Here is a 19,767-nt window from a genome sequence, read left to right as displayed (position 1 = left end):
CGCCCTCCTCTCTCTGTCTTCAGAGCACCACCTCAGTGTGATCAGAAATGCTGCCTCTTCTCAGGCCAAAGAGATGGACCTCAGCGTGGTTCGGCTCATGTTCACGGCGTTCCTCCCCGACAGCGACGGCGGCTTCTCCAGGCGGCTCGAGCCCGTGGTGTCCGAGCCGATCTACGACAGCAGTGAGTCCAGGCATTTCTAATCTTCTCCCTCCAGCAGGAAGGTTTGCAGGTCCGTCCACGATGCGTTTAGGGCTCGGAGGAAAGTGTAACTTTGACTGTTTTTATCTCGTGAGATCTGCTTTGAAGGTACCGCCTGAGTCTTTGAACCACATGAAAGATGTTTCGTTTTCGCTTCAGTCCCATTTTGTGCTTGCTTGCGGTGTCGCTCTCAGTCTCATTTTTTCCACCTGCAGCTCGAACTAAAACCTGAGCAAACTTTACAGATGTGCGAGATAAGATTCTGGTTGCTGCACTTTGTCCCTGAGGTAGTGACAGTCTGTGTAATGCTACAACGGGGATTTATTGAAGAGCGACTCACAGAGAAACGGTTTGTGTGGCGGGACTTTTTACACGTGTACTTAAAGATGAGGAGATGAAGATTATTAAGGTTTGCAGAGGCAGTTTGCTGCCATTTCCTGTACTTCTCTTTAGTGTTGGATCTGTTTCACATTACTGAAATGTCCGACTGAATGACCGATGATTATTGCGAGTCTGACAGACCTGAAACAACCTGGATGTAATGCAGTTGGTTGCCCACAGAATTCTTTCCCTTGACTTTAATAAATGCCTGCAGCCTCACCAGGCATGCAATAAAAAAAGAGTGAGGTTTGGTCATAATGCTCCAAGTTCTGCAAATCCTGCAGGTCAGCTGTTCCACATCTCGGCTGTACAAACATCAGACTTACCTGCTAAGTTATTGCTAATGCTAATGCTAATAAGGTTGTGTTGATTATTGAAATGATAAAGCTGCTCATAAATTAGTGCTCTTTGGGGCACAGGTGTAGACCACCTGGTTGAGTCCTTGTCCATAAAAGCCAAAACTAAAAAAAATGAATCCATTATTTGGAGCTTGTCCTCAAAACTTTCCCGTTTCCTTTCATCAGCTCTAATCTTGTCATTGTAACCTGACCGTGTGTTTGTCAAAGTGAACAACCCTTCAACCGGTCGGAGCACACACCTGCAGGTGTCACCGACAAATTGAATTAAAGCCCACAGAGAAACGTGTTAGATGTGCAGACCGAGCTGCACACGGACTCGACGCCTACTTCAGTTTGCTCCGATCAGTTTTAAGAAAAATGAAAACGGGTTTTAAAGTGAAGCTTTGAGTCTTGGTCTGCGCTGAGAGATGATCATGTGTGAAGTTTTGTGTTGGACCGTAGATTCGATGGATCATTGGTTCCTACATACTGAACCTCAGCTCCAGGCCCCATGTTTCGGTCTGAAGTGTTGAAAGTATATGAAGTTTGTCATTTATATGTGTTGGATTTGTGGTTTGAAAATGTTAAATGTAGAGAAACAGCTGAATAAAGCGACTGGTCGGAATCGGAGGATCGCTCTGGACTGAAGATCGGCGCTTGCGTCTCGTCAGGCCGCTCGGTTTCGTTTCCCTCTTCCTGCTGAAGCTGCTTCGCTCTCTGTGCTGCACTTCCTCTCAGAGGACTGAACTCGACTCCGAGTTCATCGTTTCAGCCCCGCTCTGCACTTTCATTTTACCGGCAGGAAACATTTCACACACTTTTCTCTTCTCGATTCGCCAGTTTTCACTCTTTTACTTTTGGTTTTTGGACTTATCATTTTTTTAATTGCTAGACTTTCCTTTACCAGTTGCAGTAGACCCGCAGCGTTCAGGGTTCAGGCCAGCTTCAGTGTAATAGTAGTGAGCAGGAGTGGATCACCTGTTACAGCTACAGCGTGCCAGCGTTTGCTGTGCATCTGCAAGCTGCTTTGAAACCCACCTCCACCTCAGCTCCTTTTCATCCAGTTTCCACTTCCTGCTTTCTGTATGAATCCTGCTGTCCTCTCCTCTCACAAACCTGTCCACAGTCATGGACGTACCTAAACTACCAGGCCCCGTCCTGGCCGTGATTGCAAACTTCACAACTTCCTGTTGACTTTGTCTAGGGGAAGCGGCGCGTCTGTGATCTATTTTAGCATCTGTGGACACGTGCTCAGTGCCTCTATTTGATCTTACAGTGTGCTGTGGTTTGAAGACCTCAGCCTGTCCAGCACAGACAGGAACCCGTTCACAGCCCCTGTAACTTTGTGTTACAATTACACTTAAAACCCCCTCATGGTGTCTTTTCTGGCCCTGATCTCGAACACAAACCTTTGAGTGATGTAAAAGTGTGGTTACTTTACCTTAGAGTGATGGTGCAAAAAAAAAAAACCCCTCCCCTTTGAAGATGCGTAGCTCTTGAGGAAGCCTCGGGTAGGTAGATCTCTGACAGCAACTGTTTCTCTTTTCGCCCTCAGAGGCTCCGAACGCCTCCAACCTGAAGATCGTGAGGATGGATCGGACCGCCGGCTGCGTGACCGGAGGAGAGGAGGTCTACCTGCTCTGCGACAAAGTCCAGAAAGGTGAGCTTTCCGAGCAGAGCTGTTTTCTGTTTGACATATATAAGGTCAGGTGCGGGACGCTCATATTAAACATGGACGCAATTTAAAATAATGAGGTCAGAAGAAGCACAAAGGGGGAGGAGCTAAAACACGGCATGCAGAGCTGCTCCAGTAAACAGCTGGAAATGAGCACGGCTGTTTGGAAGGCTGGTTCTGGTTTTTAAAGCACCTCGGAGCAAACATGCATGCAGGTTATTTTAAGGGCTGCTAAAAAGTCTCTCAAGTAGTGATTTTTTTCTTTTTCACTTTATTTGATGATGTTTCCGTGCAGTTGAGTGTAAGTGAGGTGAATCTGAGCAGTTTTTCCTGGTTGGAGCTGTGTCAGTGCTGTTGGAGGAAGTCCTGCTTCAGGGAATTCCCCTCCAACGTACAAATCCCACAGGAGGAAGAGTTGGATTCGGGCTGCCGCCTGCTCCGCTTCCAAGGTTTCTCTGAGAGAACCGATGTGCTCTGAGATCACGGTGGTCTGGCCTCCAGCAGCGGGGCAATGTTATTAATTATCAGTAGCCTGGTCCGGATCTCGTTATGTTGATGATTCTCCATGACGTACACTGCACAAAAGGTGAAAACCAGGATTACCCCTGAGGTTATCACAGGCCTCTGATTTAGCACGATCAAGATCTGAGAGCTGATTTTAAGCCACGTGAACAAAGGTTGATCTTTATGCAGTGCATCTGAGCTAGAGATGCTCCCAAGGCCTGAAAGCGAACTATGAAACCATGGTGACCTGATGTTTGCGTTTGCAGATGACATCCAGGTTCGGTTCTATGAGGAGGATGACTCGGGTCTCACCTGGGAGGCTCTGGGAGACTTCTCCCCCACAGACGTCCACAGACAGGTGAGCATTCCTGCATTCGGAGCTGCTACTTTGACCTGCAGGTGTTGGGAGTGTCATTAACCGTGCCCGTTACTGCGCCGACAGTTCGCCATTGTATTTAAGACGCCGAAGTATCGAGACCAGAACCTGCAGAAACCGACGTCTGTGTTCGTCCAGCTGAAGAGGAAGTCCGACAACGAGACCAGCGAGCCTAAACCCTTCACCTACCACCCCCAGATCTTAGGTAGGTCACATGACCCCGGTCTTCCTCTGGAGTTGGCCAGATATGAATCAACTCCAGAGGATGCGTTACCTGCAGGTTCCTAATACTCCTCTCAGGCCTTTATCTCTTCTTCTTCCCCCACAGCCTGATTTTACTTTCACTTTCAACAAAAAGAAAATTAATAAAACTCCAAATTATTTAAAAAAAACCACTGGAACGATTACAAGCAAATCAGCTGGAAACATTAATAAATAGCAGCGGAAAATTTCAATATTTATATTAATGTTTTTAGTATCTGTGTCCCAACACTGCCCCCTGCTGTTTGATCATCATGATTGATTTATTAATGATTTTAAATGTGGGATGCCACAGAGGTTAGCATGGCATGAACACGTGTGTGTTTTTAGACAAAGAGGAGGTGCAGAGGAAGAGGCAGAAGACTTTACCCAACTTCCAGGACTTCAGTGGTCATGGAGGAGGAGGTCTATACAGAGGAGGAGGAGGTCCGGCTGCTGGAGGAGGACCTGGATCCACAGGTAGAGTCTGTGTTCTGGTCTGCTCTGCGGTTTAACACATACCTGAGGGTGACGTTATGTGATGTCATCATTAATCTCTGTGTTTGGGTGGATTTCCCTCAGGATACCCAGGATACCAGGGCTTCACTACCTACAACTATGGAGGAGGAGGTGGAGGAGGAGGAGGTTTCTCCACAGGGTACTCAGCGGGTCTGGGAGGAGGTGGAGGAGGGATAAAACACGGTGAGGAACTACGATGAAGTTGTAGAGCCATTCAAAGTAATTTAGGAGCTGGAAGAGGTTGAAATAATCTATGATAATCTATAATACAAATAAAGTAACAGATTTAGGAGCGTGACCTTTTAACCTTTAACCTAGTTAGGAGGAAGAAATAAATCATGACTCAGTAATCTCGGATAAAAGCCAAGAAAAGTTTTGGAAGTCATTAATATTATTATTGATATTATGTGAAATTTAGGTGACGTCTAAGACAATCTAGTTATAAACCAGATTATAAAATCTCCATTTATGAGAAAATTCCATCTCTGAGATTATAAATCTGTAAATTTATGTGGAAAAACTTGAAAATCATCTGAGAAAACACAACAAACGCCGTTTGTTTAAAGCCTCTCAGAGCGGCGCCGCAGACAACGACGGTGACGACAACGACCCGGACGACGACTCGCCATCAGGAGCCGTGCTGCGAGCTCTAGCCCGGCCCGAACCCGTGGAGGTCAGCGAGAGGAGCGAGGAGGGAGGGGTCAGTGTGGAGCCTGAAGCAGAGAGAGGTAAGTTATTCTAAATTTGGCGGAAGAGTTTGTTTTTCCCGCCTCGGTGTTAGACCTGACGCTGCTGCTTTCTGGTGACACCGGGGATTATTTCCTGCGTGGCGCTCCCAGGTCCACTCAAAGATGCTCAGATCACACTGACGGCATCAGAAAGCTCAGGATAAATTCAGTTTTTACGAAGCGTTCAGGCGTTCCACACATCCGATCAAGTCTTTCTTTCTCCTTCAGAGTTCGACGCCAAGGAGCAGCTGGATCAGGTGATCAGCAGACTGCTGGAGGCCATCTTTCAGTACTCGGTTACGGCTGACTCGGCGTACCTGCTGGCTCCACAGCGCTCCCTGATGGCCGCGCAGGATGTAAACGGAGACACGTCAGTAAACGCATCGTGATGATCAGATGTGCGCACATTAAAAGGTTTTATTCGGCCGTGTAGTGACGCCTCCTTTTTCTCTTCTCAGCGGGCTCCATTTGGCTGTTCTCCACAACCAGCAGGAGGCGCTGAAGAGTCTGACGCAGGTGGTGTCTGCCCTGCCCGGAGAGGAGGTGCTCAACATGAGGAACCGCCTGTACCAGGTATGGAGCTCGTCGTCTCCAGCCTTACAGAGCCGAAAGCTTCAGGTCACGGAGCTAAAGCACCCTCCCTCTGTTCCCCAGACTCCTTTGCACCTGGCCGTTATCACGCAGCAGAAGGAGGCAGTGGAAGCGCTGCTGCTGGCTGGCGCCGACCCGACGCTGACGGATCGTCACGGCAACACAGTGCTGCACCTGGCAGCTCAGCATGAGGGAGAAGGAATGATCCAGTTTTTACTGCAACACAGAGAGCTGAGAGAGCTGCTGGACCAAACCAACACAGCAGGTACACACACACACACACACACACACACACACACACAGAAAAACACATTTTTTCTTGTATTATAGGTGAAATGAGTCTTGGTGAGTTTTCAGGTTTAACAGACAAAGACACGGGCACGTCACAGAGAGCCTGATCAACTGTACACTTCCTATTATCCTTGAAAACTTCCCAGAGTTACTGAATGGAAATATCCTGAATAGCTTCACAGTCGAGTCCATTAATCATAAACGTCACCAAATGTGCGGCTCCAGCAGGGTTTTGTCTTTGTGGAGTTCGTGTTGTTTGATGAAGGTCGGTGTCATCGATCTGCGAGTTAGCACGACTACTTGAATCTGTAAAATCAGAAAGTCGAGGTAACAGCGACTGTTTTTGTAAGATTCCTGTTTTTGTCAAAGAGACAGTGCGGGGGTGTCGTTTTATGCAATGCTGTGTCAGACGTTATCGTTACTGTCATCTCATTTGAAAACCTATCGGTAAACATGTTTGCAGGTCTGTGTGCGATCCACCTGGCGGTTCTGGCCAACCAGCTGTTTTCTCTCAGGGAGCTGCTGGAGGGCGGGGCCAACGCAGAGGTCCAGGAACGCAGCTGTGGCCGAACGGCCCTCCATCTCGCCACAGAGACTGACAACGTATCGCTGGCGGGCTGCCTGCTGCTGGAGGTACGCCTGGGTTATTGGGCAGACTGGGAGCTAACAACCAATCAGAGCAGAGACCTTTGCTGAGGCTTTGCTGGCTCAGCATCAGAGCTGCAGCAAATCATTATCTCGTTAATAAAGTGGTTACACATTCATATAGATGCACAACTGTGAGAAAGAATTTTCATACAGGTGATGCACAGGTGAAACTAAACGTTTAATGTCGTCAGCATACAAAAGCATCAAAACTTTCATCTGTAAAGATTTAAAATTCTATTATAATTATGAAGTTTATTAGTTCAGCAGTGTGACGGTGCTTCAGAATAACACAATAAAAAAGTCACACAGGCGGTAGAAAGAAACCCATAAATTCCGATCAATTACAAATCACTGATCGCAGAGACATGCAGGACTCGAGTGCAACATAAATTATGACATACAGTCAGTCTAAAATATGGGATGGTTTGGTAGTTACACATAAATTACATGAAATGTTCTGGAAGATAGAGCACTGAGCATCGTCAGCATGCACGAGCGCTCAAAACTCTCAGTATAACTTAACCTACACAATAAACACACCTACACAATTTAAAAAAAGATAAAATACAAACGAGATCCTAATGTGTCTTTAAAAGTGACTTTAAAAGATACTGACAAAGAAATCTGGAGTTCTTCAGCCAGGAACCACAACCTCCCCTAACAGCAATGATTAGGAGTGGTAACTGTTGATTGGACAGTCCACTAAAGCTAAAGTTATTACATATTTTTCTGATATCTAAAGCTGTCCGTTTAGCTTCATAGGCTTACGTGGGTCCAGCTGACTGGGGAGTGTAAGCAAACCCTTTGTAGCCTCGTCTCCAACTCCTCAGAGTGGACAGCGAGGCCTTCCTAAGTCAGCCAGGAGATACAGTCTCTCCAGAGTGTCTCAGTTGGACATGCCTTTAACACCTGAACTGATCAGGTGGTCAAACAGTCCTAAATAAGTTTTTTAATGTTATTAAGAAGAAGATGCTGATGTTCTCTCTCTCCTTGATTTGACTTTAACTGATGAAGAATCAGATGACCGATGGAGTGTATGACGACCAGTGGTGGGCGTCTCAGTGCTGAGGAATCTTTGTGTGATGTAACTTCACCTTTGAGTTGCCTTTGCATGAAGTGCTGTTTGTGTGTTTCTGCCATCAGGGAAACGCCAAGGTGGACTGCTGCACTTTTAATGGCTCCACCCCCCTCCACATCGCTGCGGGTCGAGGCTCTGTCAAGCTCACGGCTCTCCTCATGGCTGCAGGTAGATTTTTATTAAAGCTCAGAGTTCTTTTGTTCACCAGGAGCTCATTTACTAGCATCCACCTGAGGCCCCATCGTTTCTTACGGCTTCCTTTCTGAAGAGGACGAAGCCTGTGAGACGTCCTGATCTTGTGTTTAATAAGTTCGTATTTGGGTCTTTTCAGGTGCAGACCCACAGAAGGAGAACTTTGAGCCACTGTTCTTCAGGGAGGAGGATGAGGAGGAGAGCTGTGAAAAGGAGAGCGAGGAGGAGGAAGATGAAGGTTACATCCCAGGGACAACTCCCTTCAACATGGCTGCCACCCCTCAGGTACACGTAGCTTCTGAGCCTCTGGTGGACCTCACGACACGAAGCAGGTTAATGAACCCGCAGGTGTGTGTTTGCAGGTTTGGGATCTTCTGAACGGCAAAGAATACAAACCAAAAACACCTCAAACGGCCTTCGTCCCTCCTCAAGGTGAGCTCCTCCCCACACGTGGACACTTTATTACCCTGTGATTGACCACCGTGTTAGACGTGGTTCATTGTTTCATAACCACGAAATACAAAATCATGACATCGGCGCATCGGTTTGCTGATGACATGTTTGCGTGTGTAGGCGACCTGGCGAGCCTGGACACAGAGGTGAAGCAGGCGCTGTGTGGCACTCTGGAGAGTGAAGGATGCTGGGAGAATCTGGCTCACAGTCTGGGTCTCGGGATCCTTAACACGGCCTTCAGGCTGAGCCCCTCCCCCGCTAAAACCCTGCTGGACAGCTACGAGGTAACGCACACACACAAAACACGATCTCACACACTCCGACACACACTCCAGCATCTGAATGTTCTCAGAAACCTGGGAAACGCCCCCTCGAGGATTTTGTGGATAAACTGCTTCCCGTCTCTCCTGCAGGTTTCCGGTGGAACGATCAGGGAGCTGCTGGCTGCTCTGAGGTCAGTCGGCGAGTGCAGAGCACTGAGCGTCCTGGAGGAGGCGCTGCACGAGAGCGAGGAAGCGCCGGCCACCAGCGCAATGAGTGGTGAGCATGCGCACATAACGTGCACGTAACACCGACTGCCAAGTCAAATGACCACGAGTCACTGAGCTGCGTTTGTGTTCGCAGGCGAGCTTCTGTGCGCTCGGGTTCAGGAACTGAAAGTGGACACTCGAATCGACAGCGGGGTCTGCGACAGTGGGGTGGAGCTTTCCACGGCGTAATGATCTGATCGGTCCACCTCCAGCTGAGTCCATCCATCCACCCGTCGTCCCTCGACTCGCTCTGGACCGAGTGCGACGCTCGTCCTCGTGATGGGTTCAGGGCTGAAAGTTTCTCTGAGCTTTTTAAACCAGTTTGTAGAAAAAAAAGGGTCAAAAGAAAACTTGATTGTAGCGCGTGAAAACAGTCAAACTCAACTTTTACTTTTTTTTTTTTTTTTTTTTGGCCACGACACTCCAGCAAAGACGGGGAGCAGCTTCTGTTCCCGAGGAGCCAATAAAGGAAAAACATACCAAAAATCCCCCCCGCCTTGGTAAGCTGACGTCTCCTCCTGAGGCGCGCTCTGTTTTCTGTGGATTCGATGGTAAAATTGTGGATTTGGGGGGTTTTCTGTTCACTTCAACCGCTGAACGCTTCGCACAGTTTGTTCTTTCTGCAGCCGCCAGCAGAGAAAAGGTGCTACGAAACTGAAACGATTGTAAAGGATCAGATGTTCTGTAATCTGTTACTCGTCTGGTGTTAATCAGAGGGCAGAAACGCGCTGTGATGACACCTCAGATTAAAGAGAGGTTTACCACAATGGTGATGAAACTGACCTCTCATGGGTTGATAACTTTAATCCACCTGCCACAGCCATTGTACGATGTGAGGATCTTAATCTTATTTTTCCTGTTGGTTTACAGCTACAGTTTACTCGCATAGGTGTTCCTAATAAAGTGGTCGCTTTGGGCAGCATGAGCAGACTCTTCATGGACAGATTATCACGCGTGTTTTATTCAGACACCCCCCCGACATCTGAAACTCTCCTCCTGGCGCTTTTTTTTAAAGTATTATTTACTCTCTAAAATTTCAATGACGATATGTTTTCCTCTCGTGACGTCATCATGAACTGAACCTGGTTTTTATTTCGTGATTTTATTCTGTGGCACGAGTGCTGAGGGGAAACTCAGAGAGACGAAATGTAAGGCATTGTGGGAAAGGTAGTCCAGAGCTGTGGGTAGCTGCTGTTCCTGTTTCTGTAATCCAGCAGATGATATTTATGTTCCTGCCCTGCACTGTACAGTCAAACATGAGCTTTTAACCTTTTTTTTTAAAATAAAATCTGATTGTTTTTTTAAAATAAATATTCAAATTGTGATTTATTTCCACTCACCTGCTCAGCTGTGGAGTTATCCAGAGAAGCTGAGATGTTGTGTTGAAAAGAAAACATGGTAAGAGTTTCTGATAATGACAACTGTGTGTGTTGGAGACTGCTAAACACTCAGTATATCACAGGCTCAGTTTGAAATAAAGGATTATTTTGAACTATAATCATGCAAAGTTTAACATCAGCTAACCCAGCGTGACCAGACAATGGTTAGGTCCAGTACCTCCAGTTATACTGAATATATCCCAGATTCATCCTGCAGCAGGACGATGAGTCTCAGCATCCATCCGGAGAGATAAAGGACCGGAACAAAAACAACTTGTATTGAACTTATGGAGGTGTTTATAAAACTGGTAAAACCTCCTAAAATCACTGAAGATATCAGCGAAACGAGAAGAAATAACCACAAAGGCTTTACGTCCCAAACATCTTTGATCTGTGATGAAGAGATACAAACTAGAGTTAAAACACTTTGTACCACAAGACGGCGCAGTGAGTCCAGGGCGATGCGGTAGACCTGGGGTAAACATTTAAACACCGCCCCCTGGTGGTTAAAAACATGACATGTTGAAAAGAAACGCTGAAAGCTGAGCTGCGATACGAAAAAAAAGTCTGAACGTCCTTCAGCTTGAGTTAAATTCTTAAAATTTTCTTTCTGAAACATTTCAGATGTGCAATTATATTTCTGTTTCCTTTACAATTTTGTGTTCCAGCTACTCTGAAAACAAGAAAAAGATCAAATCACTGTGCTGTTTTTGTTCCTTATGACTCTACATCACTCTTTTGTGTTTAATCACAAAGTCCGAAGGAATCCCGAGTAAATCTGAAGCTTCATAAATCCACAGTGATCATGATCACCATGACTGATCATCACCAAAATGATCAGTTTGAGATTTTTTGGCTAGAATTGAGCAGCTCTGCTCTGTAAGAAAGACGTTACATTGGAGTTTTTAACATGTGAGATGTTTTCACTCTATTTTGTGAAGTAATTACATAATAGCTCCTGTTTTTTTATTCTTTAGTTGTTTTGTAATTCCTGGGGAGTCTGGCTAATGAGCCTCCAGAACCTTTTTTGTCATTTTACACTTATTTAATTTAAGCAGCATTTCTTCATTGTGTAGAAAAACTGTGACATTATGTTGAAATTGCTCTGTATTTCTTAATGAATGGGATTTAATGTGTGACTTATACTGACAGAAAGTCCAAACCACTTGTGATCTGTCTGTTCTCTCAGTGTGAAACGATTTTAACCTCCCTGAGCAGGAGGATTAATTTCGCTGATAACGGCGTTCATGTGACCTCTGAGCGTGGCTGATGATGTCAGGGTAGCGGCTCCTGCTCTCAGAGTCCGCTTGTGTTTGTGACGAATAAAAAGAGTCTGTTTCCATTCTTCCACCTGTGAGCAAAGCAGAAACAGACTTTTTTATTCATCAGGAGGAGTCTCAGAGCAGGATGTGATTCCCTGGAATGAAAACAGGACAACAGGAGCTGCAATTTGTTCAGCTTTATTGAGAAAAACCATCACGGAGCTATTAGTTGATCGATCAGCCGCGGGGAGCTCGGTTTGTGTTCCAGTGCAAAAAGAGGACAACAGTGTTGGATGATGGATGAACTAACGGCTCTAACGGTCTAAAAACAAAAGAAACCAAAAAGCCTTCTTCTTCTTCTTTTTTAAAAAGCGGTCTCATCTGCAGGAGCAGTGAGTCCGCTCTGCTTCCTGGTTTCTCAGTTGGCACGTTGACGGCTCAGAGTCTCAGCCCTTCACCCGGAAAGCAGAAAAAACCCAAACAGACAAGCGATAAAAATCAAAGGATGGGACGGGAAGGAAAGGTGAACAAATTGCTGTTACAGGTGGATGAGAGGGGGCGTGGCCACATGAGAAAACAGCAGGAGGCAGATCACATGGCGTATTTCTGAGTCCAGTCCTGAGCCGTCTTGTTGTACCTGCAGGGAGGGAGAGAAAAGGTGAGGAGGCGGGAGAGGCTGCAGGACGATGCCATGCCTGAGAAACACAGACCAAAATCCACCTGCAGCCATTCACAGGAAACAAAACATCATTGTCACCGCTTTACTCCCACTCGCCACACGTGCAGTTTACCCCAACTGTCAAACACAGGACGCCCCTCAAGCAGCAACACCTGCAGTTCCTCTAACGCCCACCAGAGGCTCCAGCAGTGAGTCAGTCCCCACAGAAATAAACATGTTTACAGCCCGATACACAAACTGTTTGGTCTCTATAGATAATTTCCCCCTTCATAACACCTGTACATGTGTGAGTTTTATTATATCTCACGTCTTTAGGTTTGCGTTATTTTCTCTCCCTGTGACGTCCGCCAGGTCGTCCCTACCTGCGCTCCATGCAGTGAGAAAACTCTGCAGTCATGCTTTATTTGCTTCAACGTGCGTCTGAGACACAGAATCAGCAGGCAGCTCAGGTGAGCTTCACTCTTACCCTCACAGCATGGCATACTTCTCTGTCCACTCCCTGGCTAGTCTGTTATACCTGAGACCAAGCAGCAGGACACTCGGTTATAAACCTCCCGCTAGGCTAGAAGCCGCTCTCCTCGTCCTTTGAGCAGCCGATTACCTGCAGGTTAACAGGTGTGGACTCACCTCACAGGGTCTGTTTTGTAGATGCGGGCGATCTCTGGCACTAGCGGGTCGTCGGGATTCGGGTCACATAACAGAGAACAAATGGACAAAAGGACTGCAGAGAGGGAAAAGAGAGAGTCAGAGCAGCTCTGAGGTCTGCAGCGTGCTCCTGCTTTTCACACATGACTGAGTGATTATGAGTCTGTATGGGGGACAAAAACTGCCAACAAACAAGCAAACACATCACATTATAGGCAACAATTATTATGAAAATGTGATGTATTTATTATACTGATTTCATTTGCTTCATTATTTATTATTTACTTCTTCTTTTTTTTTTTTTTTTTTTTTACTTTTTTAACTTTTAATTGTTTTAGTTTTGGCAGCTGTGGGCCTCCATACAGACACACCTGCAACGACAGCAAGAAAACAAAGAAGAAAAGAAAGAAAAGAAAATGCATATGTTCAGGGAAATGTATATACAGGAGCAAAGCAAAAGTAAGATAGTACATTTAAAAAATAAACAGGAAAATTATTTAAATTAGTTGAAAATAAAAAACTGTAACTCTTAAAAAATAAATGGAAAAATTATAATATTAACAGAAAAATAAATTAAAGTAACAGGAATATTTAACATACATAAATATGAGTAAATGGAAATATAATAGCATAATAATTAAAAGTAATATTGCGCATAAGGTAAAAAAATAAATAAATAAGGATGAAAATGCTTTAAAAATCAGATTTCAGCGTCAGGTTCAAACTTTATTTTCTGCTCTGTGAACAAACCTGTTTGATGTAAATATCATTATTACCTGTTACAAGGTGAAACTACAACCAAACAGCTCCACCTACTGGTCAAAACCTGTACTAACAGTAAAGAATCACTGCAGGACAGAAGTTTTTAACCATTTGTCTCCCTCTGACGGGAGCGTTAGAGTCGCTATCTATAAATGAGATGCCTAATTATAGAATCTTTATTAATAAACTACAAGAAAATTAAAGCTAAAAAAAATATATTTCACACATCTTTTCATTATTCTCACCAAAGGGGAGCAGATTTAAAAACTCAATTTCAGGGTTACAGACACAGAAACATTTGGCCGTTTATATGAATGTTTCTTACCTTTAGAGATAGTTAATGCTGGAGACCACTGTGATCTCAATATATCCAAACAGATGCTGCCATTACTGTTTATATTTGGGTGATAAATTCTCGTTGTAAAGGCGACCTGAGCGGGGAGAGGAACCGAAACGATTTAGCATCACTTCAAAATCTCAGACATGTATTCAATTTTTTTTATTTATTTTAATTTTAAGGAAGTTAAAAGGCTTCAAAGGTTTAATAAAAATTTTACCTTGGGGGGTTTGAAGGGATAATCTGTAGGGAAATGAATAGTCAGGAAAAATACGCCGCCCTGATAGGGACTGTCAGGCTGCAGTTAAAAACAGAGAGAGGTTAAACACTCACATGCTCACACCACGTCACTGCCAACAGTTTGTATAAATATCAGTGAAACGGCCCCTGAATCGGCTCGAACTCCGGCGCCGTTACACCCGCAGCAGTTCTGTGGATTCAGGTTTTACAAAAAACACGACTGCAGCGTTTCCCACAGAATCACGCTCAGCTAGGCTTTCAGTTTGTGCTTGTTTTGACAAACTAACTGCAGTTTTTAGCTCCAAACTCTGAGGCGGAGCAGCTGTTTGATACTTACAGGTCCCATAATAGTAGCTTGCCAATGAAACACTGTAAAAAAGAGGAGACGAGGGTTAGTGCAGCACACTTGTTCCTCTCTGTGAACTTTTGCGTAAAGAAAACTGAAAAGTGGTCTTACTGTCTTCGCCGACAGGACCGGCGGAGCACTGAGCCGGAGGATCTCTGGACAGGTCGGTTAGCTCCTGCAGAGGAACGACAGACGTTAAAGCCCTGCTGACTGACATCAGCAACGAGGACATTTACTGATGTTGGTCACATCGAGTTCACAGCTGTACTGGAAATGTGATGAAAAAAGATAATATGGTAATAAAAACCCATCAGCAGACCCATGGGTTTCTAACGACCAGATGGCGAGTGGCTTGCAGTGGTTAACGCCGTTTACCAGTCTGTACACCAAAAACCTCCCCGCAGCCAGTTTGGTTGGGAGGAGGCTGCTGCTGCCACTCAGTGTAAGAAAAAAAGAAACTACATTTTTTTAAAATGTTTTGCTTGCAAAGACTTGTTGACGTCCTGCTCAGAGCCGTCGCCGACATGTTGCCAACTGTTCACCGAGCACGCTCAGCTGACTGATTAATTGCATTTTAATTTTAATGAGGAAGAAGTGTAAGGTCTCGTTTTCTTTGAGTTCCTTGAGTTTTGGTGCGAAGGTTACCTCCAATGGTGTTTTTACAGTTAAGCGGCCTCTTCGTGTGTCCTGTGTGGAGACCAGGCCTTTAAAGATGTCTGAATCCAGCAGTCAGGACTTGAAATAGCCGCGGTGAAGTTGTCAGGTTACGGGCTAAACTTGGCCGGCGGTGAATCAAACTCTAAATGTTACTGCGTCTGTGTGAGAGTTCAGAAACCCGCCGAGCGTTTCCTTGCTGAGATCTGCGATCATTTCTGATGTTTCTAATGCAAGTGGCTGTTGAGCTGCTTTAAAACGACTTTTTATTCTTCTAGCAAATAAGTAACTGAGCGTGACCACAGCTTTATTCTGAAGGAAATAAATAAGAGGCATTTACTTTGAAAAGCCTGAAGGTTGGTCTCCTGTGTGAAGGCTGCATTAAAACACTCGGACACACTCAGGCTTTTATTGATGTGTAAGCAACAGAGTCTATTTTTACCGTTGACAGAAGAGCCGAGAAGACACACGGCTGTCATAGGACGGGTGGTTTGTGTTTCCAGCCTGAAGCCAAACTGCCGTGTGTGTGTGTGTGTGTGTGTGTGTGTGTGTGTGTGTGTGTGTGTGTGTGTGTGTGTGTGTGTGTGTTGGTATGTGACATACAGGCGAGGCGCACACGGCTCGTCTTTCAGGTTCGGCCGAGTTTAGGAGGCGAGCACAAAAACGCTTCCTTAAAAACTCCTCACTGCCTCCATTTTTATTTATTTATATTTCCAGTTATTCTACTTATACTTAACTAAAGTTAAGAACAATTATTTTGAATGAAATAAATAAACAGTGCACCAGTAACACTAAAAATACTTTGAATAAATTTTATGCTGGATTTAAATTTAAAAATGGCAAAATTAAAATAAATAAAAACATCTGAAATGCTGTCGACATTAAAACAAACAAGTTTTAAAAAATTATTATTTATTTAAAATTGTATTTTTCTAAATTTTAAATAGCCTACAGATACACTAAATTTACATCAGTGAAAATAAAGAGTAAATAAAATAAATTAAGCTAAATATTGCTGGATAAGGTGCATTTAAAAAATAAAATTATCTTTAAAATTGCCCATAAGCACAACAAGAGTATGAAGCAGAGAGCCTGATTTAACCGAGTACAGCAGTCAGCGCCGCTGGGATTCCCGTTGTCACTGATCTAAGCCTGGCTATGTTAAACACATTTAACCTAACAGCAGACCCTCACTGAGCATGCTCAGTAAAAACAGCCATTATGTCTAATGAGTACTGTTTTCCCCTGTAGAGATGTTTGTATGGATTTCCTGATAAGCTGAAGGGTGAAGACGCGACATCTTGGTTGGTCAGCGTCCACCTCTGCGTTTGTAGTTTACGCTCGCCATCGAGGGCGCCAGGCTTTGGTGTCGTTTCAGCAGCCATGTTGAAGACATGAGTGCACAATCATGTTGGCCTTTACCACCATTTCAGTGGAGCTCAGTTATTCCTCTGTACAATAACCAGATTATACAGAGAGAGCCACTGCGACAGCTGGAAAGACGACTTTCTGGGAAGAATCCTGCGATTTCTTTGCTTCCTGTTTTCATCGCCTAACATTTCAGATTTCCTAGCAAACGAAAATCTGTTTATGTTATTGTTTTATAGAACAAAATGAAACAAAATATATAGAGAGGAGGAAGGAAAACAGCAAAAAAAGAATTAAAACATGAAGAGCCCTGAACTCCAAAGACTGACTCTCGGGCAGAGAGAACTGATTTCTGACGTTAGGTCCGTGCATAGAAGTCATCTCAAAAAAGTGAGCTTTCCTCGTTTTGCGGTCTCACTGATTCACATTCTGTATGGAAACACCAACATCTGTCCATCTACAGCTCAGCTTGTGCCAAAACGTGATCGTCTGTATTTAAACTGCTGTAAACGACTTGTTGACCTATAAAATGTGAAACATGTAAAATGCATTCCTCGTGAATGACGTCAATATTTCTTGAGCTACAAACAACATTCCTGTCACAAGGTAGAAGCCACAATAAGTGACTTTTATATATCATTTATCGACTTCAAAGGTCTCATTTACATTAAAAATATATTTTTTTAAAAAGAGATCTGGCAACAAGTATAAAAATAGATCTATAAAGATGTTATAATTGACCAAAAATCATGGACTGGTTATAATGTAGGTAAAATAACACAGTTGTTAAGATTGTTGCAGATAATTTCTTTCTTTTATCTATAACCCCTTTGTAAATCCTGCTCACTAACGTCTATTTACCAACATTGGAAATTGGCAACACCATCACACTGTGAGCACTTTGTGGAGATGAAGGTATTCAGGATGAGGGGTAGAAAGACATCTGTCAGCATCTGGACTGAAAGCAGCAACCTGGAGGTTAGCGTCAGCTGCTCTCACCTGTCCAAACACAGCAGGGTCCCTCGGCCCTGACGGACAGACCTGCAGAGATGCACTTTAATGTGAACACAAACACACATTTACAAACTCTTCGTGTCTGTGGGTGAAAACCATCAACTGTAATCACAGCTGCCGGAGAAATGCAAAGGAATAAAAATGTGTATATGTAAATGTGACGGAGAGACTAAAAAAGAAGGGTTAGTAATTGTAATAACGTAATAAACTCTGACAGCTAATGAGCTCAGCGGAACCGAGCAGGAATCACGGAGAAGAAACCAAGTTTATTTTAAAAGGAACCAAAGAGCAGAGCAGCTTCAGGCCTGGACCATCGTTAGGTCTGAACCCCGAAAGACCCGCACTGAGGCTGATTCTCGGCTCAAACCTGCCCCCGAGTGCGGCTGATTCCAGCACATAAAACACGACTCACTGTGCGGCTGCACGGAGCTGCATTTCACCTGGTTTAATGCGAAATGCTGCAGCTGCAGTGCCGAGGGCAGGCTAGCTCCCAGCACACAAACGCCACACACGATGTTAAATAAACGTGAAACAGAGGGCGGTGTGTTACCTTAGAAATTCGTTTTAAAGCCATTATGTCTGCGGAGAAGGGACCGGTTGTCGAGGAGGAGGTGCAGGAGGAGGAGGAGGCCAGCTAGGTGTCGCTAGCTAACTAGCATCTAGGAGTGTGCTAGCTGTGCGGCTGTGAGCTAAGCTAGCTTGGCTACACAAACTGCAGCGATGTTCCGTTAAAGCTCGACTTTTTCACGTCGCAGAGTCCAGCACATCAGCCCCGACTTCAGGCTGACACTCCGATAACGGCCCCGGGACCACCGAAAGCTCAAAATGTCTTCCGTTACACACCGAGCAGCTGTCAGACAACCGGGAACAGGAGGTCTCACTCCAACCTTGTTTCCGGACACCAAATAAGAACCACCGATAGGGTGGAGGTCTCACTCCGACCCTGTTTATTATCCAGAAGACCTACTGGCATCAGCAGGGCCGAAGCCACCTGCTACAGAGGTCTGAGGCAGTGTTGCCAACTCCTCAGTAAGGAAAATCGCTATTGGCTGTCCTAAAAGTTGCTAGAAGTCGCTAAATGTGTGTGAATGTGTGTGTGAATGGGTGGATGACAGGTTGTGTAAAGCGCTTTAGGGTCCTTAGGGACTAGAAAAGCGCTATACAAATACAGGCCATTTACCATTCAAATGACGTCATCACCTAATTTGCATAATTGGTCATGCTAATGTAATTGTAACCTACATTGTAGGAGAGGAAAAATAACATCGTGGAAGAGACATAAAGTGAGTAAAAACGTCCTAAATGCATTTAGAATTTATTTAGAACTACAAATAAAATTTCTTTTAGCAATTATTGTATGTCTAATGTCACAATTCCAACGCAACTCCTGTGGTGAGTAGTAGTAGGTGACCTGAAATAGGCACTCTGGTTGAGTTACTTTGTGTGTGTGTTTATAAGTAGTTTTAAACCTTGTGATCCACAAAACAACATAACAGTAAAATAAGAACTGACTGCTACAGTCAGCGCTGGAGCAGCGGCTTCGCTCATGCGCGATTCATTTGCAGTTGGGGCGCATAGATGTGAACATCTCCTGCCCTGATAGCAGCTGGGGGAGGACTATCCTCCGCCCGTGAGCGCCTTGGCACCGGCGAGGTGCCCACGGCAGCACCCGCTGCTTGTTGAGAGTAAGAGCAATATGTGCTTTCACGTCAAAAAGTCGTCATAAATAAGTCTCCAATAACACCAGAAAAAGTCGCTAGTTGCTTTTTAGAAAAAAAGTCGCTAAGGGGGTCCTCCACACATGCCAACAAAGGCAGTTTCATTTGCGTTTACTAATATTCAAGAAAAGATTGTTTGAAAATGGGGATTATTTTATTTACTTTGTTTTAAAGGAAACATATATTTATTAGTTGGCTTATTTTATTGGTAATAATGATAACTGCTGGTTGCAACCTAACACTACAGAAATTGTTAATTATTACTGTATTTTTGTTAAAATAAATGTCTTTATTTAAGTATGATCTGCTCATTCACACAGAGAAAAAGGTTTTATATGGAAAATAAACAACATTTCAAATATTTTCACAGCAGTTAACAACAATCATATTTTCCGCTGTTTTTAAAAACATTTATTTCATTGAAGTCTGAGGGGAAAAAAGCCCGTTCATTCAAATTAACAGAACAAATAAAATAAATTATAATATAAGTTATAAAAGGAAGTGGAAGTATTAAAAATTCCTTGCTTCTATCTCCACTTGACTTTAATTTTTTGGGGAGTTGAGTATTCTGTTACATCTATTGATCACTATTGTTCCAGATGGTTATTGGCAGTTTAAT

The 19,767-nt window shown here is 44.3% G+C and overlaps 2 protein-coding genes across 4 annotated transcripts in view; one reads left to right on the top strand and one right to left on the bottom strand.

Moving 5' to 3' along the window:
- The window catches only part of nfkb1 (nuclear factor of kappa light polypeptide gene enhancer in B-cells 1), a 29,010-nt gene extending 18,955 nt beyond the window's left edge, over positions 1 to 10,055 (top strand). For both annotated transcript variants that reach the window (XM_014408828.3, XM_014408827.3), the window contains exons 8-24: positions 24 to 182; positions 2,475 to 2,579; positions 3,365 to 3,456; positions 3,541 to 3,679; positions 4,066 to 4,194; positions 4,297 to 4,416; positions 4,800 to 4,961; positions 5,190 to 5,331; positions 5,420 to 5,534; positions 5,616 to 5,817; positions 6,307 to 6,476; positions 7,635 to 7,737; positions 7,901 to 8,046; positions 8,124 to 8,193; positions 8,335 to 8,498; positions 8,628 to 8,754; positions 8,839 to 10,055. In XM_014408828.3, coding sequence (XP_014264314.1) covers positions 24 to 182; positions 2,475 to 2,579; positions 3,365 to 3,456; positions 3,541 to 3,679; positions 4,066 to 4,194; positions 4,297 to 4,416; positions 4,800 to 4,961; positions 5,190 to 5,331; positions 5,420 to 5,534; positions 5,616 to 5,817; positions 6,307 to 6,476; positions 7,635 to 7,737; positions 7,901 to 8,046; positions 8,124 to 8,193; positions 8,335 to 8,498; positions 8,628 to 8,754; positions 8,839 to 8,933 — 2,240 coding nt within the window. In that variant the 3' untranslated portion in view covers positions 8,934 to 10,055. The remainder of the gene's footprint in view (positions 1 to 23; positions 183 to 2,474; positions 2,580 to 3,364; positions 3,457 to 3,540; positions 3,680 to 4,065; positions 4,195 to 4,296; positions 4,417 to 4,799; positions 4,962 to 5,189; positions 5,332 to 5,419; positions 5,535 to 5,615; positions 5,818 to 6,306; positions 6,477 to 7,634; positions 7,738 to 7,900; positions 8,047 to 8,123; positions 8,194 to 8,334; positions 8,499 to 8,627; positions 8,755 to 8,838) is intronic.
- Positions 10,056 to 11,567: 1,512 nt separating this feature from the next.
- On the bottom strand, positions 11,568 to 18,372 carry LOC101486314 (ubiquitin-conjugating enzyme E2 2). 2 transcript variants are annotated; one of them, XM_004552029.5, is made up of 8 exons: positions 17,981 to 18,372; positions 14,506 to 14,569; positions 14,386 to 14,417; positions 14,029 to 14,106; positions 13,797 to 13,902; positions 12,692 to 12,785; positions 12,531 to 12,581; positions 11,568 to 12,022 (listed from the first exon to the last, which is right to left on the bottom strand). In XM_004552029.5, the coding sequence occupies exons 1-7, from the start codon at positions 18,002 to 18,004 to the stop codon at positions 12,533 to 12,535; spliced, it is 447 nt and encodes a 148-aa protein (XP_004552086.1). In that variant the 5' UTR covers positions 18,005 to 18,372; the 3' UTR covers positions 11,568 to 12,022; positions 12,531 to 12,532. The 2 variants fall into 2 exon arrangements, with proteins under 2 accessions (XP_004552086.1, XP_004552087.1); XM_004552030.5 differs by lacking the exon at positions 12,531 to 12,581 and having other exon boundaries at positions 17,981 to 18,360.
- Between the last annotated feature and the right edge of the window lie 1,395 nt (positions 18,373 to 19,767).

Source organism: Maylandia zebra, linkage group LG2, assembly GCF_041146795.1.
Source record: "Maylandia zebra isolate NMK-2024a linkage group LG2, Mzebra_GT3a, whole genome shotgun sequence".
NCBI classification, from domain to species: domain Eukaryota; kingdom Metazoa; phylum Chordata; class Actinopteri; order Cichliformes; family Cichlidae; genus Maylandia; species Maylandia zebra.
The sequence above is the reverse complement of the archived record's forward strand: the minus strand, read 5'-3'. Positions and strand labels throughout refer to the sequence as shown.

Bases quoted from the DNA above. Each gene is read 5' to 3' on its own strand.
- LOC101486314 (XM_004552029.5), bottom strand. From the start codon at position 18,004: ATGGCTTTAAAACGAATTTCTAAG. The intron at 13,903-14,028 runs GTAAAATTTTTA...CTCCCCGCTCAG, and splicing joins ATCCCTTCAAACCCCCCAAG to GTCGCCTTTACAACGAGAAT. The intron at 12,582-12,691 runs GTGAGTCCACAC...GCTTGGTCTCAG, and splicing joins TACAAAACAGACCCTGTGAG to GTATAACAGACTAGCCAGGG.